Source organism: Dreissena polymorpha, chromosome 6 (assembly GCF_020536995.1).
Source record: "Dreissena polymorpha isolate Duluth1 chromosome 6, UMN_Dpol_1.0, whole genome shotgun sequence".
NCBI lineage: Eukaryota > Metazoa > Mollusca > Bivalvia > Myida > Dreissenidae > Dreissena > Dreissena polymorpha.
In genome coordinates, this window is record NC_068360.1 from 58,057,014 (window position 1) to 58,083,763 (window position 26,750).

Sequence of the window (26,750 nt, forward strand, 5' to 3'; positions counted from 1 at the left end):
GTAATCTAGGCGCCCCGTAATCTGTTCTTAAAATAGACATAGCCTTAATAAAGACGGCGCTAATTAAGTTGGATATTAAAGAAGCTACATTAAGCGCACTGAAAAAGATGAATTGGACACATTTGCATCTTTCATTTATTACAAAGCATGTGAATATGTACAATACTTTTATTACTGACACATTATTCTTAAAGTCGACGGACAACATAAGAGGGAACCACAATTAAATAAGATCCATTTTCGCAGGATAGTGGTTTTTTTAGAAAATATTCACATATTATTTTTAGCTTGCATTAGTTACAATAATAAGTTCGCGTGCCATTGAACGTTGAGTTAAGCGAACGGTGCGAATTAAAATCTGAAACTATTATGTCATCTGTACTAACAGCATTAACTCAATGGTGTCAAATCCTCTATAGTCAATTAAAGGGGCATTTTCATTTTTTGAAGTAGTTAAAAACCAACTTGTAGTGAGTGATATTTTGATGCAACCAATTGAAACTTTTGACTTTAAATGACGAAAAATCGGATATGGGTGCATTGTGTGTGCTATGTATAAAACATGACAGTCACTACAAAATCGTATATATAATATACTCTGTAAGAGACGTTACATATTATGACATTTCAAATTTAAACCACAAAATTGACAATTATCCAAAGATATATCATTCATTTTAGTGAAGGAATGATATATTATAATAACCATGAAAAGTATTTCCGTTTGACTATGCCTTTAACGAAATAATTTTTCATAATAATATATATAAAATAAACGAGAGTAATGATACCTTCCTTTCATGTATAGTGTACATGTAAGACAAACAGATTCTTTAAATTCATCGCTGTCATTACATCAGTCTATTAGCATCTCATTCGCAATGAAATAATTTGCATTTCACGTGTGCAGAAAATGATTCATATTTTGGTAATAGGAATTGTACTTCTCTTTAGCGTATCTTACAAAAGTATAAGCACGCATTGCAGAAAGCACTTTTTAGAACAAAAAAATCAACGAAAGACTGACTTGCCTTTCGCTAGTAGTAAAATCGTTTTAAACGTCTTATGTAAACAAGACCACAAGCTGAAATAACTGCACAAAAATATGAGATTGTAAACGTATATTGCATTTAACACCAGAGAGAGAGAGAGAGAGACTTGAACGCTCCAAGGCTGCGGGTAAAAACTTGTACGAATTGGTCCAAAATCAACGAATTAGTATGCATTCATAGTGCAATGTTCTCGTTTAAAGTAAAATTCACTAACAAACTCAAATTCGTATATTCGAGCTCTCATCATGATTTTGATTTCAGTCTTCATGAAACGAGTCTTAATTTATACAGATTTTTTGTTATTGTACGAATGAGTAAGTGCTAATTATTAGATCTAGTTGATTAAGTGCACACTAATTTTGAAACATGAAATAATAATGTAAATAGCATTCATTTCTGTGAACTCAGGTTTATTCGCGAATATTAGTATGTTCAGTAGTCAGGCTAGAGACCGACCGGAATGAAAATAATGAGCTATGTAACAGAACTTGTTTTCATTGTACAGATAAGATCGAGGATGAAATACATGTACTCGTTCACTGTCCGTTGTATGTTGATGTTCAGGAGGGTTGACATAATTTATAACTGATATAGTCTTTAATTGTAAGCTATGTAAATATTGTCGTTGTTTTTAGGGTCTGTTAGTTATAAATCAAGCGTGGGTAACCATTGCTAATGAGTTAATTTCCGACCTGGTCATAATATACTTGATTTCTTAAACCATTTTATATTATGCGCGTTAGTGCATCTTATCGCAGTGTCATTGTTTTACGTAAATATATTTATATATCTATCAACGGTTACTAGATTTACCGAAAGCGCGGGTACAAATTAATGCTCGTGTAAACACGTTCATAAAAACATAAATTGCATCAAGATTATGACTTTGTTGAAATTATGATCTGTTTACGTCGTATTTGCTCAATCAGCATTTAGTAGTATAAGTCTTATAATCTAAGTAATTTACGTCATCAACAATGCCACCAAAACCGTTTATGCGATTCTAATTAAGAGCGCAGTATTTAGCAGATTTGAATAGAAACCAACACTCGTTAAGTCATGTAACGCGCTAAAGAAAGTATATAATGGCCATTGAAGAAACATGCCTAATTTGTGAAATTTCTGAAGTCGCGAATTCTTCAGAATTGTGAAAATGAGTCGCGAACTTGCAATATTTGCGAAAACACGTGAGTTTTCCAAATTGTGATTTTTTAAAGATTAAATGTAGTAAATAGTTAGTATTCAATAATTTCATTTTTTTTACACTTCATTTATTCGGAAATTTAAACATCGCATGCCATTAAACTGAAATAATGACCCTATGATTATATCTTCAATATACTTAGTATAAGAATAATTTTTGTGTGAACGCATCTCCTTGCAATTTCAATTGATTTTCTTTCAACTCATGGACATTATTCAGGGCGACATGCAGTTGTGCGTAATTGCGGAAAGTTATGTACTGTCTATTATGTAGAAAGTTATGGCCATTGGAATATCTGATTCTATTAACCCCAATTGTTCCTGAATCTGAATACCTAATTCCCCCATACAAAGGTTAATATTTATGTGTAAATTGTTATTCATGATAACAATTCACTGTCTCAGTAAAACGGCTATTACCGTCAAACACAGTATTTATATAGTATTCCGTATCTGAAAAAGTGTTCATTTCATAAAGCATGTATGTTTCCTTGGTTAAGAAAAAAAAATATTCATATGTTGAATAAGGTTGAGCATTTTGATCGAGGCAATGTAAATACAAACACGCTTGTATGTGTTAGTGTTATTCTATTATATCATTAAAACACCCTTGTAAATGTTTGGTCATATCTTCTGACCACATCTAGAATATCAGAACCATACTACGGAATTTCAATAACATCTTTTGCAAAAATTGATTGTGTATATTTGTAAGTATTATACTGAATAATACAAATAAATCCGTATCAACTCGCTTTCAACTGTGTTTCTGTTTTTGAAGTTTTTAATATGCATTGTTTATTCGTACACAGTACGGTGTGCCAAACCTGTAATAGTGAGAATTGAGCCATGAATACATTGTATCCTAAATGAATACACAAGATCCTTATCAGTGAATTCATTATATGATTTTCTCCAGAAATGAGATACACAGTAAATTCGCTGCTGCCTAATACACAACTCATAGTGAAACATTTGTAATTGAAAAATAAATGACCGCACACTATAGAATCGTCATTATAATTATCATGTTTCTTGATATTACTTGTTTTATCACAATCGTATATAAAGTAGGGCGAGATTATTAATAGCACTATCCGGATTCCGTACTTTAATAATACTTGTTAGGATTTTCAACTAAATTTTCTGAGTCCCCTAAACCTAAATTTTCATAAAGGACCACACTCGTGTCACTTATATGCAACGTTATGAATGCCCTTCGTAACGGTCATTTGGTCACGCTTGGTCAATATTTGTGCCCGCCTGAGCCCCTCCCCTGTGATGACCCCACCAATTTAAGGTAAAACCTAAGAAACTGGTCGTATGCATGCGCGATAAGAATTTTCATCCTTCTTTGTCCCCATCTCACCTGAATCTTATTTTTCTCAATTTCTCTTGTATGAACGGAACATGAATATATTGTTTTTTCTTCACATCAAATCCCGTTCATTGTACATTAAACCATATTTACAGGTTGTTGTTTTCGTCGTCGGTGCAAATGACATCGGCACAAAGACCCCGGTTCGAGTTTTTGAGGACATCGTGGCACTCTGTGAAGGGGTACACAACGCTACACCAAGCGCGACTATCCTTATATCCGAACTACTCCCAAGGGCACGGAACCGCTTCAATGGCAACGGTTATCGACAAGACTTCCTAGAACACTGGAACTACGATGCTGGCGTTGTCAACAAGCTGCTACGCGAGTTTGCCAGCAAGGTGCCGTGGGTTCGTGTCATTGAACATCCGGAATTCCACACCATGTTCGGTAAACAAACTTACGTTTTACTGTATCTTCTTATACTATGTGAACCCGTAATATCGATCCACACGTTTAACTATCGATAATGCTTTTGGATATTTGAGTTTGATAGTACTATTCTTTCGCCCGCAAGTAACTTCAATTTTCCCTGAATATGTAATATGAAAAGACGCTACAATTGGCTAATGTTTTACGCTCTCTTAAAGTTTGTTAACTATTGGCCTACTTACATCAAGCTTCCGTGCGGCAGAGTTTGAGAGGTCGCATATAGAACGGGAGGTTATGGGTTCGAAGACCGCCAATATCAGGATGTTTTGACATTCAAAAACTATTTTGCTAACACACATTGGAAAAATATAGATGTTGACATTGGTGATCAATCTTGTGGCACTGTTATTATATATTATGTATTCAACATAACTATGGTGGTATCATGGAATATCGACCTCGACTTAAATGTCCATCATCTTTAATTATGGCGAACAACGCAAATTCGTAACACATGGGTGTTTCGTAAACAATGCGAAATTTTAAATTTTGAAGAAAAACTTAACTGCTATTCTTATTATTGTTTATCTATACATTTCTCTAAAAACAATAGTTGTTCATTTTTTTAACAATCTTAGCTTGGTCTCATTGCAGGAGCCAATGTCTATCTCCTCAGCAGAGATGGTCTGCATCTGACCATAGATGGTACGAACACGGTTGCAAGCAACATAGAAACAGCCGTCACGTCTCTAACGAAACCAACTAGACCGACTTACCCAGGGCCTGATACTCAGTCCAGCCGTCCCGCGCCTACACATACAACACCGACATACGAATATGGACCCCGGCGTTACAGTGATGTTCTATCAGGTCAGGGCGTAACGTCACATGGTGGTGGTGGTGGTGGTAGTAGGGGTGGTGGTGGTAGTGGTGGTGGTTGTTGTGGTGTTGGCGGTGGTGGTAGTGGTAGTGGTGGTGGTGGCGGTGGTGGTGGTAGGGGTGGTGGTGGTGGTGGTGGCGTTGGTGGTGGTGGTGGTGGTGTTGGTAGTAGGGATGGTGGTAGTAGGGGTGGTGGTGGTGGTGGTGGTAGTAGGGGTGGTGGTGTTGGTAGTAGGGTTGGTGGTAGTAGGGGTGGTATTGGTGGTGGTGGTGGTGGTGGTGGTGGTGGTGGTGTTGGTAGTAGGGATGGTGGTGGTAGGGGTGGTGGTGGTGGTAGAAGGGGTGGTGGTAGTGGTGGTGGTGGCGGTGGTGGTGGTAGTAGGGGTGGTGGTGGTGGTAGTGGTGGTGGTGGTAGTGGTGGTGGTGGCGGTGGTGGTGGTAGAGGTGGCGGTGGTGTTGATGGTGGTGGTGTTGGTAATAGGAGTGGTGGTAGTAGGGGTGGTATTGGTGGTGGTGGTGGTGGTAGTAGGGATGGTGGTGGTAGTACGGGTGGTGGTAGTGTTGGTGGTAGTGGTAGTGGCGGTGGTGGTGGTAGGGGTGGTGGTGTTGGTAGTAGGGATGGTGGTAGTAGGGGTGGTATTGATGGTGGTGGTGGTGGTAGTGTTGGTAGTAGGGATGGTGGTGGTAGAAGGGTGGTGGTAGTGGTGGTGGTGGCGGTGGTGGTGGTAGTAGGGGTGGTGGTGGTGGTAGTGGTGGTGGTGGGCGGTGGTGGTGGTAGAGGTGGCGGTGGTGTTGATGGTGGTGGTGGTTGGTAATAGGAGTGGTGGTAGTAGGGGTGGTATTGGTGGGTGGTGGTGGGGTGGTAGTAGGGATGGTGGTGGTAGTACGGGTGGTGGTAGTGTTGGTGGTAGTGGTAGTGGCGGTGGTGGTGGGTAGGGGTGGTGTGTTGGTAGTAGGGATGGTGGTAGTAGGGGTGGTATTGATGGTGGTGGTGGTGGTAGTGTTGGTAGTAGGGATGGTGGTGGTAGAAGGTGTGGTGGTAGTGGTGGTGGTGGCGGTGGTGGTGGTAGTAGGGGTGGTGGTGGTGGTAGTGGTGGTGGTGGCGGTGGTGGTGGTAGGGGTGGCGGTGGTGTTGATGGTGGTGGTATTGTAATAGGGTGGTGGTAGTAGGGGTGGTGTTGATGGTGGTAGGGGTGGTGATGGTGGTGGTGTTGGTAATAGGGCTGGTGGTAGCAGGGGTGGTATTGGTGGTGGTGTTGGTGGTGGTAGGGGTGGTGGTGGCGGTGGTGGTAGTGTTGGTGGTGGTGGTAGTACGGGTGGTGGTGGCGGTGGTGGTAGTGTTGGTGGTGGTGGTAGTACGGGTGGTGGTAGTGGTAGTGGTGGTTGTGGCGGTGGTGGTAGGGGTGGCGGTGGTGTTGTTGTTGGTGGGTGGTGGTGGTGGTAGTACGGGTGGTGGTAGAAGGGGTGGTGGTAGAAGGGGTGGTTGTGGTAGTGTTGGGGGTGATGGTAGGGGTGGTGGTGGTGGTGGTGGTAGTAGGGGTGGTTGTGGTAGTGTTGGGGGTGGTGGTAGTAAGGGTGGTTGGGGTGGTGGTGGTGGTGGCGGTGATGGTGGTAGGGCTGGTGGTGGTGGTGGTAGGGGTGGTGGTGGTGGTGGTGGCGGGTGATGGTGGTAGTGGTGGCGGTGATGTTGTTGTTGGTGGTGGTGGTGGTAGTACGGGTGGTGGTAGAAGGGGTGGTGGTAGAAGGGGTGGTGGTGGTGGTGGTGGTGGTAGTAGTAGGGGTGTTGATGGTGGTGGTGGTGGTAGTACGGGTGGTAGTAGATGGGGTTGTGGTAGAAGGGGTGGTGGTGGTGGTGGTGGTGATGGTGGTGGTGAGACGCGACACGAGCAGCACGCTTCTCCATATACTCATCTCGAACTTGATGAGATAGTCCGATGGATTGAAGATGCTACCAAAGTTCCGCACGGTAGAAAAAGACAGTCCGGTGGGGGCGGTACTGCAGTAGTACATTCAAACCAGAAGGAACCATTGTCTGCACAGATTGTTGACGACATAATGGGTGCTTGTGAGGCTGGGCAAGGTAAGGTATCAACTGACATGCCTTTCAACATAAGTGGTGGGGATATATATGTGGTAGCTTTAGACTCATTAGCAATGAAAAAAGACGTTCGCGTGGACAAATATATGTGGGTAAATAACGGTCGCAGACGCTTTCCAAAGAAAAAACCAACGATGTTTAAGTCATTTTTCAAAATTAAATTAGTCGAAAACCAACATTCACAATCTTTTCAAAAGCATATATACGAACGCTTAGAAAATGGAAAATTTGCAATTATACATTACCTTGGAGACCCCACCATATATACACCACTAGCACATGGGAATTCTAAGAGTAAGGAAACGGTGTTTATAAGAACAAATCCTTCTGTTATTGAACATATCAAGTCACGTGCTGATGATGAAACCGTTAGTGCTAATTTTATAGACAAAGAATTGAAATGCAAAGCTGAGAAAGGTACAGATTTTGGTGTAAAAACAGCAAGAAACGTTCGCCAGGTAAAAAATCATTTATACAAAAGTAGAAGTGAAAAACGTTATAGCAACGACGAAATATATAATCTCTGTGAAATTTCAATAGATTTAGAAAATTTTAACAAACAAATTGACGTCTTTCCATCCCTGGTGTGCATATCGGGGTTGGAAGAAATACTGACAGAATTCAATGAATTACTAATGTTCGACTCCGATACACCCCTAAAAATGTTTTATGACACAACTTATAAAATGGGGCACTTGTTTGTTAGTGTTCTGTCATATCAACATATTTTGTTTGAAGGCAATAAAATAGTGCCCGTAGCATTCATGATGCACGAACGGCGAGACGCAAAATTCCATGAAAGGTTTTTCAGTGTTTTAAAGGAACATATTCCAAATTTAAAAAGAACACATTTTCCGCTAATTTGTGATCGCGAGGCCGGAATAAAATTAGCAATTCAGAATTCGCTACCCAACATACAAATTATTCACTGCTGGAATCACATACGAACAGACGTAACTACTTGGCTTAAGAAAACTAATGCAAAAAGTGATGATTTCTCCGTGTACACTAAACATGTGCAAGACTTAATGAAATGTGCAACTGAAGACGATTACACTGACCATAAATCTAAAATAGAACAAGAGTGGAGCCAGGAATTTAAGAACTATTTTGACAGACATTTGCATCAAACCATTTTGAATAATTCTGGTCGTTGGGTGTTAGAAAAATTAGGCATATACAATCCCTACTCAGGAATAACCAGTAACCCCGCCGAATCAATTAATAATATGATAAAAGCAATACAACACAGGAAAGAGCTACCGGTAGATTTAATATGTTTAAACTTACTAATGTGTCAAAAATCAGTTTATGCAGACATACAATGTGGTCGAGCAGGATTTGGTAATTTTAAATTAAGAAAAGACTGTGAATACGCCAGATTAGACAGAAGTGAAATTAATGTACCCCACATATCCGGTACACCGGATGATATTTTAAGACAAGCGAAAGAAGCACTAGAGCATTTCCAAAAATCAGGTGAAATTACTGATAAACCGATTGAAACCAATTTAATAACAAGAGAAAATGTCATCGACGGAGAAAAAAATAATTTGGAAATATTTAAAGATAAAAACATTACTTGTATTGACGATAAGGAATTAGGGGAAAGGAAGGGTATTGAAAAGAATATGTCCCAAAAAGCTTTGGCGGAATTTATTATAAATAATGATAAAATAAAATTAATCCCATCCATGAAAACCTTTATTGTTGAGGGAATACATGGCTCCAAACGTTTGGTGACAATCATGCCAAAAGAAACATGTAGTTGTCCGTCAACTGGACTTTGTTATCACCTACTAGCGGTTAAAATGACTCTGAATATTGATGGAATCTGTGATAAACGCACGGTTAAAAATCTCACGCTTCTTCGAAAAAATAGCAAACCGCGTGTTGCCAAAAAAACGGGACAAAAGAAACCGAAAAAAGCCGACTTCGAAATTAACCCAGCACCCGATTCAATACTCATGACACCAACTGGAAAATCATGCGACACATCGCTGAAACAAAAGCTCGCCAATTTAATAGCATCAACCCCAAAAACACCAACGTCTAAAAAAAGAAGCCGGAACACCAACAATTCATTCACTTCTTGTAAACAAATAAAGTTTGACAACAATTTAAGTTCAATTGCAGAAGACGTTCTCGAAGAAGAAAACCATTTAAATATAAGCAGCGATGATTCATTTACCAGTGAACAGACGTGTTTTAATCAAATGATCATTGATGACGCGGAAGACGATAATGTAGAAATTGCAAATATATCTACAATAGATTTAGAGCTAGTTAAAAATCCATCCGGGTGGCTGAACGACCCAATAATAAACAAATGTCAGCAAATGCTAAAAGAACAATTCGCGCTTGACAGTGGGATGCAGAACACACTTCTTGCTCCGTACTTTAATCATGATTTAGGTACCTGGGATATAAATAAACGTTTAACGAAACAAAATCCCCCGTCCGCCCAAATACATTACAACGCCAGTAATCACTGGGTATTATCATACCAATCACAGAAAGATCGACATGTTATTGTGGTGGACAGTTTAAAATCTCCAAGAACTCTAAACAGTAGTATTTCAATTCAAATCGCTCAAATCTATGAAAATGGAGAGCGCAGTGTACAAGTACAAATACCCGACGTACAACGTCAACCTAATTACACAGATTGTGGTGTTTTTGCTATTGCCAATCTTACTGAGGTGTTACACAACAATTATGATGTAGATTTTTCAATTATCAGATATGATATACCAAGAATGAGAGCACATTTATTAGAATGTATTACTAAACAACAGTTTACAACATTTCCAAAAATAGAAAAAATGCCAAAAATGCCGTGTAAAGTAGCAAAAAGTTGTTCTATTAAGATTTTTTGCGCTTGTAAGTTGCCTGATATAGTTGGCGATATGGTGGAATGTGACAATAAAAGATGCAAAATGAATAGATGGTTTCACAAAAGATGTGTTGGGTACACAATGACAAACCAAGATGAAAAATGGTTGTGTCCATACTGCACATGGTAATTTGAGATGAACAAGCACTGAGATAAAGGTATGTGATTATGGTACAACAATTATATCTTAATGTTTATAAATATGATATCTATTTAGATATAATGTAATGATATCCTCCAGTACAGTTACTTTTATGGTGTCATTTCCATTATAACAAATTAATCTATCTCGTCCAATAAAATGCAATTTATGCCTTCGACATCCAGCCCCGGAAAAAGGGGGGGGGGGGATAACTTCCTATATACGGGTATATAGGGATGTGCCGAAAATACGGGGTGAGTTTTTCGACTAAAATTACTGATATGGGTATGGTTTTGAGAATCTAAGTATAGATATGTGTATTGAAATCCGAACTTTGCTTGTATTTAAATGCATATATATTTGAAAGTATTTTAAGTATCAAAATGGGTTTGATAAATTTCATACTGGATTTACAAATAGACAGATAATTCAATAAGTATACTGGACAAATCGTCATTGATTGCATTGGACTCCGAATATACAACGAAAAAAAGTCTAAAGGTATATTTACAATGATATGCACAACCATTTTTGTACTTCAGTCACTTTTTCGCAATTTAATTTAAACCACACCATTATTGATAACGTTTGTTTCGAACGCTAACCATTCTGACCATTTTTTTACAAACCCGCGATCACGTAGAAGCGAGTTATTTTATGCCTATGGAAGTTTTCTAGTATGCATGACAAACACAAGATCCAAAATGCGTTTTGGGCTCGTTCGAATTTTTAACAAATATTTTACTGTTAACTAAAATGCCACGTCCGACTTGTCATTAAAATCCAGAGAGTCAAACGAAATGCACATCCACATTATGCTCTCTTTCAATTTATCTTACATTTTTTTAACCACATACACATGTCTGCTCTTTTTTTAATCTTATCGAAGTTTACAATAATGCATGACAAACAAACAATCCTAAATACGTTTTGCATTTGATGATGCTTTGAATAAATAATTAACTGTTAAAAACAAACCACGTTCATATGTCGTCGCTAATTCTATCGAAAATGCGTTTAAACTATGTGTCGTATTCTGAGAAAACTGGGCATAATGCATGTGCGTACAGTGTCGTCCCAGATTAGCCTGTGCAGTTCGCACAGGCTTATGAGGGACGACACTTTCCGCCTTAATGGTATCTTTGCTAAGAAGAGACTTCATTTAAACGAAAAATGTCATAACAGCGAAGAGTGTCGACCCTGTTTAGCCTGTGTGGACTGTATGTTAAATATTTTGAGGTTAAACTAGTTTTTTTCGTCACTGAAATGACCACACACGATATACGTCACAAATCTCCTAATTTAAATGTAAAGCTACAAGGCAATGCAAAATTAATAAAACATTATCTTATGAAAATGAATGAAGATGTTTCGATTAAAGATTTATAAATTTACGGAAAAAGATTTTATGTTAGTCAATTGTGTTTTGCTATGAGCAGGGATGTGCGAATAACTGTAAACTTTTGCTGAGCAAGTCATTCATGCTATAATACAGAATTGCAGTTTACCTACATATTTTTCAAAAGGTCAGATAGCTTAATTGGTAGAGCAACCCAGGCCGGTATCATTAGATGGCTCATGGGTGGGTTCGGGTTCGAATCCCGATCTGAACTTCGTAGGTAAACTTGTGGTTGCAAGGCTGGAAACGGATAGTGTGACAATTTGTTTTCGGCGGGGTTTTGGGCTAACCGTTCAGTTCATCAGTTCGTCTAGTCACATGAAACCGTTTAATATGGCCTGTTTGTTGTTTAATTGCTGATTAACATATTTGACACAAATCGTGCAGTCCCGCTTTAACTCCTTATTTATGTTGGCTATATTGCACTTTACCGGTACGCTGCCATCATGGATTCCGAAATTTGCGCAACTTAACACTAATTATAAGGGCTTGGGTTATAGTGCGTACCGGTAAAGTGCAATTGCCCCGGACTGTTTAGTTGCTCTTATCCGCAGATGGTATTCGAACCATATATACTTCAGATGAGTGCAGACATAAGGTGATTTTATCTATTTTACAAACAGCAGCTTTTGTGCGATTTTAAAACAAAAAAGTTACTTAGTTACAAGGACTGTTATGTTGCTCTTATCTGCAGTTGGTTTTCGATCCATAAATGTTTCTTCCCGATTTGTGCAAAATAAGGGTTTATATGAACTACACGGTCGGCAAATTATCACCATTTTACAAACGGAAGCTTTTGTGGGCTTTTCAAACATTGCCTCGTGTGACCTTTTAAACTGCAAATATATCGTTCTAAATCATAAAACAATTTCAATGAAATGTACATGTAATTCTTTGGAAACGTTTTTCTAAGCAAGTTAATCATGCTATTCAACAGCATTGCAGTTTACCCATATATTTTTCAAAAGGTCAGAATAGCTTAATTGGTAGAGCAACCCAGGCCGGAATCATATCTTATTTAGATGGCTAATGGGTGGTTTCGGGTTCGAATCCCGATCTGACCTTCGTAGGTAAATTGTGGTTGCAAGGATGGCAACGAATAGGATGACAATCTGTTTTGGGCGGGGTTTTTGGGCTAACAGTTCAGTTCATTAGGTCACATGAAACCCTTTAATATGGCCCGTTTGTTGTTGAATTGCTGATTAAAGTAATAATTGAAAGTTCATTTCCTTACTTTTTAATAAAAGTCTTTACGAACTCCAGGTTCTTCTGCTAGAAGTGCCTTTAATGATTTAATTCAAATATTTTCTGTATATAAGTTGTGAGTTAGTTTCTTCACGGTGCGTATATTGTATATTGTCATCTAGATTTGCGTGTGTAAAAAAAACCGTTAAAACAGGCCGACTTTGTCCGCGATTTACAGGCCGACTACGACCCTGCCATACAATATTTTGATATGGTTAGAATCTGTAGAGGATCTTCTTTACAACGGTACCATTACAATTAATATCGGACGAATAATAATGCATTTATAACCATTTATATCGGTTCCTGGTTTTCTTTACGGCATTAGCGTGTGTAAAAAAAAACGTTAAAACAGGCCGACTTTGTCCGCGATTTACAGGCCGACTACGACCCTGCCATAAAATATTTTGATATGGTTAGAATCTGTAGAGGATCTTTTTTACAACGGTACCATTATAATTAATATCGGACGAATAATAATGCATTTATAACCATTTATATCGGTTCCGGGTTTTCTTTACGGCATTTGCGTGTGTAAAAAAACCGTTAAAACAGGCCGACTTTGTCCGCGATTTACAGGCCGACTACGACCCTGCCATAAAATATTTTGATATGGTTAGAATCTGTAGAGGATCTTCTTTACAACGGTACCATTATAATTAATATCGGACGAATAATAATGAAGTTATAACCATTTATATCGGTTCCGGGTTTTCTTCTCGGCATTTGCGTGTGTAAAAAAAAACGTTAAAACAGGCCGACTTTGTCCGCGATTTACAGGCCGACTACGACCCTGCCATACAATATTTTGATATGGTTAGAATCTGTAGAGGATCTTCTTTACAACGGTACCATTATAATTAATATCGGACGAATAATAATGCATTTATAACCATTTATATCGGTTCCGGGTTTTCTTCTCGGCATTTGCGTGTGTAAAAAAACCGTTAAAACAGGCCGACTTTGTCCGCGATTTACAGGCCGACTACGACCCTGCCATACAATATTTTGATATGGTTAGAATCTGTAGAGGATCTTCTTTACAACGGTACCATTATAATTAATATCGGACGAATAATAATGAAGTCATAACCATTTATATCGGTTCCGGGTTTTCTTCTCGGCATTTGCGTGTGTAAAAAAAAAACGTTAAAACAGGCCGACTTTGTCCGCGATTTACAGGCCGACTACGACCCTGCCATAAAATATTTTGATATGGTTAGAATTTGTAGAGGATCTTCTTTACAACGGTACCATTATAATTAATATCGGACGAATAATAATGAAGTTATAACCATTTATATCGGTTCCGGGTTTTCTTTTCGGCATTTGCGTGTGTAAAAAAAAACGTTAAAACAGGCCGACTTTGTCCGCGATTTACAGGCCGACTACGACCCTGCCATAAAATATTTTGATATGGTTAGAATCTGTAGAGGATCTTCTTTACAACGGTACCATTATAATTAATATCGGACGAATAATAATGCATTTATAACCATTTATATCGGATCCGGGTTTTCTTTTCGGCATTTGCGTGTGTAAAAAAAAACGTTAAAACAGGCCGACTTTGTCCGCGATTTACAGGCCGACTACGACCCTGCCATAAAATATTTTGATATGGTTAGAATCTGTAGAGGATCTTCTTTACAACGGTACCATTATAATTAATATCGGACGAATAATAATGCATTTATAACCATTTATATCGGATCCGGGTTTTCTTTTCGGCATTTGCGTGTGTAAAAAAAAACGTTAAAACAGGCCGACTTTGTCCGCGATTTACAGGCCGACTACGACCCTGCCATAAAATATTTTGATATGGTTAGAATCTGTAGAGGATCTTCTTTACAACGGTACCATTATAATTAATATCGGACGAATAATAATGCATTTATAACCATTTATATCGGATCCGGGTTTTCTTTTCGGCATTTGCGTGTGTAAAAAAAAACGTTAAAACAGGCCGACTTTGTCCGCGATTTACAGGCCGACTACGACCCTGCCATAAAATATTTTGATATGGTTAGAATCTGTAGAGGATCTTCTTTACAACGGTACCATTATAATTAATATCGGACGAATAATAATGAAGTTATAACCATTTATATCGGATCCGGGTTTTACCATAAAGATTTCCGGATAGTTCCGGGTTTTATACCTCCCCAACAGCCCCCGTTTCGCCCATATTCTTGTTCGCCCCTGAGTCGTTTCGCCCTAATACCCGTTCGCCCCGGGTCGTTTCGCCCTAGTTTTTTTTACATATAGTGAATTTTAAGGATTTATCTTTAGCTTGTCACAAGCTGAATTCCTTTTTCCTCTGGCCCTTAAACGGGTGACAGTTCTTTCAGCACCAAGCTTTTTCGGCCCCTCTTCATAGCTATGGGTGGGATATTGTTTAAAACAGTATTATATTATAATATAATATCATATTTTATTTTTAAAGCTTATTAAAATTGTAGAAATAATAATACTTGCTTGTTGGGATAAAATAATTAGAATCTATTTCCCTGTTTTCAGTATATGTATAACGTATTAATTAAAATAATATTGAAAGGGAAAGTAAGGTGGCAAAATGTGCTGATCTTCAACCTTTTTTCTTACTTTAAAAAAAATGTCTATTACTTTAAAGAGTATGAAACCATTTAAAAACAATATGGACAGCAACGACAACATGCAGACAGATAACGCAGACACGAAAAACAGTACAGCCAACACGGAACAAACATATTTCTCAATCCGCGGAGTCAAGGCGCAACAAGTCGATGCCAAGTCAGCCCTTGATGCCGCGTCAGTATGCGGAGGCGTGGCGCATTTCGCCGCGATGCTTCGCATCTTTCCGCCTAAGCAATCCGCGATATGACGCGAAGTGGATTCGTATCATAAAATAAAAATCTTTTAAAAGTGATTAGCTAGTCAATAAATTTTAAAAGAACAATTATAATAATATTTAAAATCATAATTAATTTAATGTATATATTACTTCATACTTACTTTTATTCCTGTTGCTACTCATAACCTGATAATCTCGTATATTCCACAGGGTTCGACATTAACTTTTTTTACAGCAAGACCGTCGGACCAGCTCCTCTTAAAATGTACTAGCCCGAACCTGCTGTCTACTAGACCATAAATGACATAGCAAATGAACATAATTGTGTCATGTAACTGTTTAATCAGGATTTATCAGTAAATAATCAGTGAACACCAGATTTTTTATGCATATAGTAAAACAATAAAATAACCCTTTTTTTGCTTTTCTTCGTCAAATTCAAGCCATGGGAACTGACTCGATTTTCCATCTAGGATAAAATTGACGTGTTCGTGTTTCTTCATATTAACGTTTCGTGTCAGTTAAGCGTTGGATTCTTTTTTTAACTGATTTGTCGGACAAAAATCCGAACTTGAACACACCCATTCTTTAAATTACATTATCTTGTCTGCTACGCAAAAATGTTTAAATTGACGATACTGATTTTCGATAGAAGTCGTAAAATCATGCTTTACAGTTTTACGTCACTGCAGAAATTAATTAATATTCATGACAACTTGACCAATTGAAACAAGCAATTTCTGCAGGAAGCTCTCCTTTGCATTTAAAAATAGCGATGAATCATGTGAATGCTCTGCGTTTATTTAAATATACTAGTTTTGTTTTAATGTAAATAACGGATACAAGAGTAATTTTACACATTAAAAGTTAAGGTTTTCACAGCAGTTATTTATAGTTATATGAATCAGTATAGATTTTTTTTTATTTATATACGACCAGTCGGACAAGCTAGCCCGCAGTTTTACTAGCCCGACCACCGATCTTACTAGACAATGTCTGTCGGACGTGCCTAAGTGTCGAACCCTGTTCCAGTTTTAAAGCAAATTCTGCTAGATATTTACGATAAAAGTTCTCATGAATTTCAAGAAATACAAACATTCGCCAATTTTCTTAAGTGTCAAATAAATTTTAGCATTTGTTTTGTATTTAAAGATGTGATGAGATAACGTCCAATAGCTGCGTTTTTTTTTCCACTAAACACAAGTAAATCGCCTGATGTGATGTTCATGTGTTTATACAACACAAAATACACCCATACTTTCCATGCGACTTTCTACATGTCTGCATAATTTTTGCACGCTTTTTATTGAGACAAGGGATTAAGCACTGTTTATTTGAGTCTATAATTTAATTGTCAATGTCGCGTTAGCATTTAAATTGGGAGGCGTGCTTCAGATTACAAATTGGCTAATTCTCATTTGAGAATCAAACGAAACATTAACAGTTGTGCGTGATTAATTCAGTGATTATATCCTAAGGCGCATAACGTGTCGAATATATTTGATTGATATTATGGAATGAGTGATATACATTGGACGTCATCTATTGACGACGTTCAATTAAAGGAATGATAATAGCGACTAAAATTCGTTAAGCTCTGGCGTATAGCTGCGATTTGAGGCGCTTGGAAACTAGCCCAACACTTTTGCTGAAATTAGACATGTATATGGACCAGAACGCGATCTACACGATGGCGTATTTGTCATATCTGGGGGAAATCCAGTTTTTGATAAAATCACGAAAAAGTGGTGTTTTTTATTGCGCAAATGCTATTAAATGAGTTCGCGTCGGAAGCGTTAATAGCGTTAATTGTAACACCAAGACATTTCACCCCCAGAAGACAATTAACGCGCTAGACACTTCAAATTTTATTTTAAATAATACATATTGCGATTTTATTCCCAAATTAATAAATAAGTTCATATTGCGTTTAACATACGGAGCTGAACCCGTTTAGAAAATATTAACAAAACAAACAAAAACAAACAACCGTTAAATTTCATTGATGTAGATACAGTAACCTGATTACATATCCACTAGCGTATACATTAAAAAATAGTTCACAAGTAAGCAACAAACAATCAAATTTAAACGCAAAAAATTAACAAAATATAAAAATGGATGGAGAAATCGATACTTAAAATTACAATTTCTGAACTAAAAACATTTGTTAGAGTCATTTAAACACATAATTTCGGAAGTATACAACCTACAATCAAAATGGCTGCCAATAATCGTTTGAAAAGAACACGAGAAAGTATTTACAAAATAACATCATCAAAAATGATGTAAAGTGAACCCTACTACGTTGTTTAGTAGATAAGTATACGATCTATTAAAAAAACACTAACAATTGACATAAAAACACCTGTGGATATGGAAATCTTCAGCGTACGAAATTGCAGACATCACGCGGCGTCTTATCTGGGTCTACGCTGTTTGCCAAGGCCGATAATATATGAATGAAAATAAACAAACTCAGTAGGCCTAACTGGCAAACATATGCATTAGTAGGTTGTTTCGTGATTATTTAGAAACGACTACATTATTCTTTTGGTTCAGCCAGTGCAGCTCAACAGAAATAAGTATTAAAAGTTTCTCCACCAGACAACAAAGTGACAACTTAATACAATGTAAGTGGTTATTATTATTTAAAATATTGCAAGCTTAGGGTTCATATTGACTTTCAACAGTATTATAAATTATATGAACAATAACAAACGGCAAAGGGACCTGACGTCTGAAAAAAGCATTAATTTAAATAGTGATTATTAGAATCTCTGAAATCACTTTTTATACCATCATCATATACACAGTACAACAATAAAAAGCTGGTACAATGTAATTACAATTGATTAATGTCATCCTTTGAATTTTAATAAGCCCTGTGGTTAATTACCTTTTTTAATCTTATGGATCAATGCACCTCTAACATGTTCAATTGACTTGTTCATGAAAAATAAAGCACACTGTACATGTATATAGCACACTCACACCTTTGATAACTTTAATTAACGGTATAAAAATATGTTTATATTAAAAAATATTGAAGTTCTTTAACTGCTAATTTATTGTTTGTTATGGTACATTGACAGCTATAAGTATTTAGACCACATTTATAATTATGCTAATGACTAACTAGTATTTTTATATAAAGGATGAGTTTTTTTAATTATAACTTACACTGTTAGAAACTGATGGTGTATACACCCTCAGTGCATGTTATCCAATACACCATCACTCACTTACTAAGGCTCGATTGGTCAATGTCGGCCCGGGTACTACTTACATATAACCCGGGTACTCTTAACTTTACTGACATGTACCCCGAGTACGGTAAATAAACTTAAACATACCCGCAAATATTAGATTGTATCCGAGTTGTATATCTGCCCAAAACCCGATGTTGTAAATCATGCTACCCATTAACGTAAAACGATATTGTTTACCTTAAACAAACTTTTCTTTTAAAAAAACTGCATCAACATGCTTTTTGAGTATGAGTGTTGCGAGGACTCTGTAGTAATAATCAAGTAATCAAGAATGCGTCATTGGTTTTGCTTTTATTTCCTTCATGTATAATGACGATAAGGATTATTAACTTACTTTTACGACAATGATCATAAGCATTGACGACTAACACTGACGACAAGTATTGACGACTAACATTGACTATTCTCTACAATAAATGAAATTAACAATAAAAAATGAATAATAAGATTATAGTACAACAGATATGCTATTCAAAGTATACTATAATATAATAGCATACACTCATTAGAATAAAAGGTTTCATAAATAAAAATTTGAAACATTTTAAATCAATATCTTATACAATATTTATTACACAGCATTAATTAGTTGTTAAAACATAATATAAATACCGAATATGGTGTTCCCCATTTAACAGACCTCGCAAACCAAATAATGTTTCTTTAAAAAAATCTATGACTGTAAAACGTGAACGTGCGACGTCGCGGAATAATATTATACTTGACGACGTCATACAATGACGAGTCTTTAAACAATTTAAGATTTAATATTAAATCACATTAATGATTTTAACAATGAGTTTTGATAATATAAAGGCCATTTAACAGAAAATTGACATAAATGTGAACATAATTAATTTTTACAAAATAGCAGACAACAACCGATTAAGTTTTAAAATTCCCGGGTACGTTTTAGTATATTTACCGTACCCAGGGTACGAGCCTTACTAACTGTATTATTCTTATATCTCATCGACTACCTTTACCTTCTTGCGTTTATCAACCTGAAATTTATGTTACTACCAACAGGAGATGTGCATATTATCAGCCGTTTATGGTCGGTTGATTTTTCACAGAATTATGGCCTTTTGAAATTTTCTTTAAACTGTACATATACATGTCATGCAATTCTTGTCCGGGCTATTTCTCCCCAAATACTGACTGGAATACAATGAAGCTTTATGGGAAGCTTAACTAATTCTAGGAGATGCGCATGTTATAAGTGGGTTCTGGTTAGATGATTTATTTAGAGAGTTATGGTCCTTTGAAATTTTTAAGTTGCTAAACAATCCATCGTTTTATTTTGTCCAAAGTTATGCTCCTCAAGACGTTTCCTTTTATTAGCCGGATTTTTTTCGAAAAAATCTCGGCTTATAGATTGATGTTGTCGGGCGGGCGGGCGGGGGGGGCGGGCGGGGGGGCGGGCGGCGTGCTCGAAAATGTTAAAGTTCTTATTTCATGGTATAACTTTGGTATGCTTGGACCTAGAGTCTTCAAACTTGACATGAAGGTTGGCCAGGATTAACAGATGACCACTGGTCATTTCAAGGTCATTCATTTGAAGGTCAAGGTCACTGTGACCTTCAATATAAAAAATGTTAAAGTTGTTATAACTTTGGTATGCTTGGACCTAGAGTCTTGAAACTTGACATGAAGGTTGGCCATAACTAGTTAGTAACCACTGGTCATTTCAAGGTCATTCATTTGAAGGTCAAGGTCACTGTGACCTTGAATGTAAAAATGTTAAAGTTCTTATTTCATGGTATAACTTTGGTATGCTTGGACCTAGAGTCTTCAAACTTGACATGAAGGTTGGCCAGGATTAACAGATGACCACTGGTCATTTCAAGGTCATTCATTTGAAGGTGAAGGTCACTGTGACCTTCAATATAAAAATGTTAAAGTTGTTATAACTTTGGTATGCTTGGACCTAGAGTCTTGAAACTTGACATGAAGGTTGGCCAGAACTAGTAAGTAACCACTGGACATTTCAAGGTCATTCATTTGAAGGTCAAGGTCACTGTGACCTTGAATGTAAAAATGTTAAAGTTGTTATAACTTTGGTATGCTTGGACCTAGAGTCTTGAAACTTGACATGAAGGTTGGCCAGAACTAGTAAGTAACCACTGGACATTTCAAGGTCATTCATTTGAAGGTCAAGGTCACTGTGACCTTGAATGTAAAAATGTTAAAGTTCTTATTTCATGTTATAACTTTGGTATGCTTGTACCTAGAGTCTTCAAACTTGAAATAAAGATTGGCCAGTACTAGAAGATGACCACTGGTCATTTCAATGTCATTCATTTGAAGGTCAAGGTCACTGTGAAATTAAATGTTAAAATGTTAAAATTGTTATAACTTTGGTATGCTTGGACATAGAGTCTTCAAACTTGACATGAAGGTTTGCAAGCACACTTAGATGACCACTGGTCATTTCAAGGTCATTCATTCTAAGGTCAAGGTCACTGTGACCTTGAATGTAAAAATGTTAAAGTTCTTATAACTTTGGTAGGTAAAAATGTTAAAGTTCTTATTCCATGTTATAACTTTGGTATGCTTGTACCTAGAGTCTTCAAACTTGACATAAAGGTTGGCCAGTACTAGAAGATCACCACTGCTCATTTCAATGTCATTCATTTGAAGGTCAAGGTCACTGTGACCTTCAATGTTAAAATGTTAAATTTTTTATATGCATTCAAAACATAACACAAGGTTTGCTCATGCCTTGAAAAGTACTTACATTTCATTTTGACCTTTGAACAATATTTCAGTAATTTAAGTATTGCATTGACAAAAACACAAAAGGTACTTTCCTGTCATTTAAATCAAAAATCCGGCTTCAATGCGGTCATCTCCGACCGCGGAACTCTTGTCTGAATATATAGTGCAATATTGTGACAAAAAAAATTTGGGGAGCATCACCTGGCTCCGATTGTTTCTTGTTTATCATCAATTTGATTCATGCTTTGACAAAACAACCCTAACCTGACATACCACAATGGACACCACCCAAACTTGAAATAAAATCTTATTAGTTTGTTTTATGTCTTTACAAATGTTCAATTGATTGTGGAAAATATACCTGAACTCAGAATCGTCTATAAAGTACAACTTCTTTAAAACATAAACAATCAATACAGGCTTCCTGAAAAGTCCCAAAAAGCGCCTGTCAGTCGGACAGGCTGATGGGAAAGTTAGCCTGTCCGTACAAAAATTGGCCTGATCTAACACCGCGAGTTTATAACTGAAGAATTAAGTAAAGTTTAACTCATATTTATTGCAATGTGCAGCCTGTGTATAAGAACACTCCATAAAGAAAAACAGGTTCGAAATTTACCAAAAGTGATATTCTAATGGGATGTATTTGTTCTTATGGCAAGTATTAGACTTTTCGGTATTTAGTCATAGTTTTTTTTGGCCTGTCACAAGGACCGGCGATATTAGAAACATCGCCCGCCCATAAAGAATTTTGCCGGACAAGACCGGCGGTCCAGTCTTTTCAGGAAGCCTGTCAATATGTTTCGATTACATGCATGGTCCTCTTCCAATTACATAATGACTATATTACATTGACCTTATTTAAAATGAACAATTTCCCCATGATAGGTTTTGTTATACTGTCAAGGACTCTAATAGTTGAGCGCGCTGTCCTCTTACAGCTCTTGTTATGTCCCCCAGTCTATACTTGGGGACATATTGTTTTTGCCCTGTCTGTTTGTTGGTTTGTTTGTTTGTTTGTTTACGTCAAACTTAAACATTGGCCATAACTTTTGCAATATTGAAGATAGCAACTTGATATTTGGCATGCATGTGTATCTCATTGAGCTGCACATTTTGAGTGGTGAAAGGTCAAGGTCATCATTCAAGGTCGAAGGTCAAATATATGGGGGACATATTGTTTCACAAACACATCTTGTTTATGACTCCTATAAAAGCTGAAATAGTGTCAACAATCTTAATGTACAGCACCGTTTCATTTGCAATCAATATTGAAATAATTCCAATTGTGTGCTACATATAATTACAGTGTATAATTCTTTTTGAAACAAAAATGATTTGTTGCCCACATTTTTTATGATTTTATTAATTAAACGATTATATTGTGATTCTCTCAGGCCAACCTTAAAAATTGTTTGTTTGGCATAACCCGACCCAGGTAAATTTGGGTGGGTAGGTAGGTAGAGATTTTTTTTTTTTTTAGTATTTTTTTTTCTGAAATTGATCTCCAACATATACCAAACTGAAAGGTAATTATCAAATAAAGCTCCAAGTTAAATATTTTTCTTTCCGTCCGTATCACCGCAAGTGTATTCCTAAGTCTATTTTTTGTATAAAGAACATCGAAAATATAATATAATCGACAAAAAATACTTTATCGGAAAACGAGAGTCCGAAAAATTGTACGCATTTTGCACATGAAAATGTGCATATTGTTTGACTACAGAAAATGAAAACAAGTGACCTAGCAAATAAGTAATAGATTTACTATTTGGTTGACATATTACTTTACAATAGCATAGTTTGTGAGTAAAAATCAACAAAGTAATAATAACATATTAATTTCAATCAAGAACAGAAAGGTGTAACATCTTCGACATGTAACTAATTATTTAATTATCATCCTTTAATTCAGATCGATAGCGGGTAGAAAGTTGTAAAGTGATCAGCTTTAAAATAATTTATTGAGTGTTACACTTATTTTCATTTGCTTTTTTTTTATACTACTTTTGCCATCAGCCATTATTTTGCAGGCAGACGACAATTTTAACTGTGTATTCCATTATCTGCGCATTAATTACATATTACCCCATAGCGAACTCAATGTTGATTGGCCAGCTACCATATGCGCTTCAAAACGTTCATGGAAACAAAGAGAAAAATAGTTTTAAAAAAACAATCCGGATTAAAATGGTGGATGTTTTCAATGAAATTTAATGAGATTTTAGCATATTCGCAAATGATATTTTTCTTGAGCCAAATTCGCTATATTTTCGCAAATGGGGAACGACAGCGAGAGCCCTGTAATAGTGAGCATTTATTCCAATAATAACACGTTCGCAATGCTAGTGCTATCATTCGCCATTTGCGCCATCTGCGCCATTTGCAAAAATATTGAGAATTTGGCTGAAGAAAAATCTAAAATGCAAAAATTCGAAAATCTAGTAAAATTTGGTTGAAAACATCCACCATTTTAATCCGGACTGGTTTTCTATATTTCAGTGCTTTCCACAGGATTTTTGTCAGGCGCCCCGGGGCTGATAGGGGTGGTTCAGGAGTGGCATCCCCTCCCGACGTTGACTTTTTAAAAATTTAACGTGTCATTTAACGCTCTGTGGTGCGTTTTAACTAAAAAAAAAACAGCGTCGAAAGACGTCATTTGGTGCGCTATGACTCTTCAAAAAATCCCCCTGTCATTTAAAAATATATATACTTTTTTATATTGTTGAATTGTTTTAAAACTTTCCCGTACTGACAGTAAAATCCTGACTCGAACGATTCTCCAATACATCCGTTTCAACCCGACTCTATTACTGCATACATACTACTATTCAAGTTTTTATTTATTATCCGATAATCCCGTTTATTCCGTTTTTATAAATCACTTTCTGGTAAATATTTACGATAAAAGCTCTCAATTATTTCTTTTGAACAAACCTTGCCATTTTTCAATAGTATCAAATAAATTTTAAGTGACTTTTTATAGATTTGATGAAATATTGCCTCTGAACATGCGTCAATCCTCTGACGTGTTGTGTGCTTGTTATAACAATACACGCGACGTTGTACATGCTGCATAATTTTCGCGCTCTTTTTAATTGAGAAAATGATTCGACACAAAATAAATTTGCAGCAAGAATATTTTAACGTTGCGGTAACATTTACATTCGGAAGTGTGTTTCGGATTAAAAACGCGTTAACGTCGACATACGGGAAAGGGTATCGGATGACAAATTTAATTATTCCCATTTGAGATTTTAATAAATATTAACAGTTGTGTTATGAATTTAACGATAATTTGTTTAAACACTTAAGTCAAATAAATGTTTTGACGGAATTATGCATGAAATTCACGAGGATTACGGCTGGTTGCCATCATCAGTCTTCTAAGTATCGATTATCGGACGAAAAATTTACCAGTGTGCGTAATTAATTCAACGAAAATTTGTTAAAGCATTACGTGTCGAATAAATGCCAGCAAAACGTTATAAATGGACATGATGAAAAATACATGTACTGGAATTAATTTGTTATCGCATAATTGTAACCGGGAGTTATTTGCACAACTTACTCGCTATAAGTAATTATTTCTTTACCTCTTTCAGTTAATTTCTTGTATTAATTACAAGAGTCATAGGTAACACTTGTTTTCAGTAAAAAGGTGTGATGATGATGCCCGAAACCATCTTAAATGTACTTTTTTATTACGTAAATGGTACAAATTCTTGCTAATCAAGCTGCGATAAACTTACATCGTGCCGGACGTCAATAAAAAATAATGGTCGATAGTTAACCCCGCCCTCATAAGCATTAGCGTAACCAATTGGACGATGAACATAACAGTTTGACGACTGGAAAGTTACCTGATACATCCTTGGCAGCATTTAAATGACTGTGTAATTTGGCTAGAATAATCTATACGCGCGTCATGCTATTCTCTTATCAGTGGATTATCCATTACCCCATGTGGTGTTTATGGCGATTACTTGTGAAAGTAGGTACCGTGTGCTCTTTTAAAACAGGGAATATTGATACACTGATAGAGGAACCTTTGTTTTTTTACAATCTCCACTTTCTTTCACTGAAAAACACACAGGTCGGAAAATATCAAGCGCCCTGGGGACTCGGATTTAGAAATTCAAGCGCCCCGGCAAGGGGCCCTTAAATGGCCTGGGGAAAACCCTGTATTTGTCTCTTTGTTTCAATGAAAGTGTTCGCAATTCGAACAATTAACTAAACAAAACCCGGTCTGTACATGATTAGACATCGCTTGACCTGACCTTATTTTTATTGAAGTGCACATGGTAGCTGGCCAATCAACATTGAACTTGCTTTCACATGACATGACGTTGTAGAATGAAACGTGAGAAAGGGTGGAGCAGTCGGATAATATTGGGTCCTTTATGCGCAGATGTTGTATAATTTGAATACACATTAAATATCGCAGTCTGCCTTCAAAATGGCGGCCAGTCGCTAGAGATAAACAAATGAAACAAAAATGTGACAATACCCATCAATAAATATTTCTAAGCTGACCACTTTTCATCTTTCTTCCGAATATTTACCGGTCTGAATTAAAGAGTATAATAAAATAATTAGTTATATGGCGATAATATTACACATCTCTGCCGATTGCCGAATTAAATTGAACAGTGATAATTTATCAATTTGTTTTTAACTTGCGAACTATCCTGAACGACAGCAACGTATTTTAATTAAAGGGAATACGAGAAAAACAGGAGCGGTTTAATTGTATTTAAAGTCTTATTAATCGCATATGCATATGTCAAATGAATAGGCGACTCAAATAAATACCGGTATGCGTTTTGTTCATTGCTATTCTAGAAATCCTTGAAAGAGAATTCAATTAAATGACACAAATAACTGGAAAGGATAAAAAGCTGAAAGGCAAAATTTAGCGGAAAGAATTTTCGGCGAGCAAAAAAAAAATTTTTTTTGAAAGTGACAACAAAAAATTAAGTCGGGCCAATTTTAGTGGGTCGGTCGGGTTATGCCAAACAAAAGAATTTTTAAGGATGGCCTCATGAACCTTTTATTATCGATTGTAGAATAAAAAGAATACAATGTTAATATCTGTCAGTGTTATACTAATTCCTAATCAGATTTCATTGATATTTTGATAACTTAATCTTATACCTGGGTCGAGTTCAAAAATCGTTCCGTCTGCTTAAAACCATGGCCGTTAGCGGCAGGGCAGTTTTCTTTACATGGGTATAGTAAAATCATTTTACCTCTCTATAAATCA

At 36.6% G+C, this 26,750-nt stretch overlaps 2 protein-coding genes across 4 annotated transcripts in view; both read left to right on the forward strand.

Annotated features, from left to right (window-relative positions):
- Positions 1–26,750, forward strand: part of LOC127835214 (zinc finger protein 345-like) — a 46,917-nt gene that overhangs the window by 8,532 nt on the left and 11,635 nt on the right. The window lies entirely within an intron of this gene.
- On the forward strand, positions 2,933–22,892 carry LOC127835711 (uncharacterized). Its single transcript, XM_052362148.1, has 3 exons — positions 2,933–4,023; positions 4,660–4,956; positions 22,882–22,892. Exons 1-3 carry the CDS (start codon positions 3,666–3,668, stop codon positions 22,890–22,892), a joined length of 666 nt encoding a protein of 221 aa, XP_052218108.1. The 5' UTR covers positions 2,933–3,665.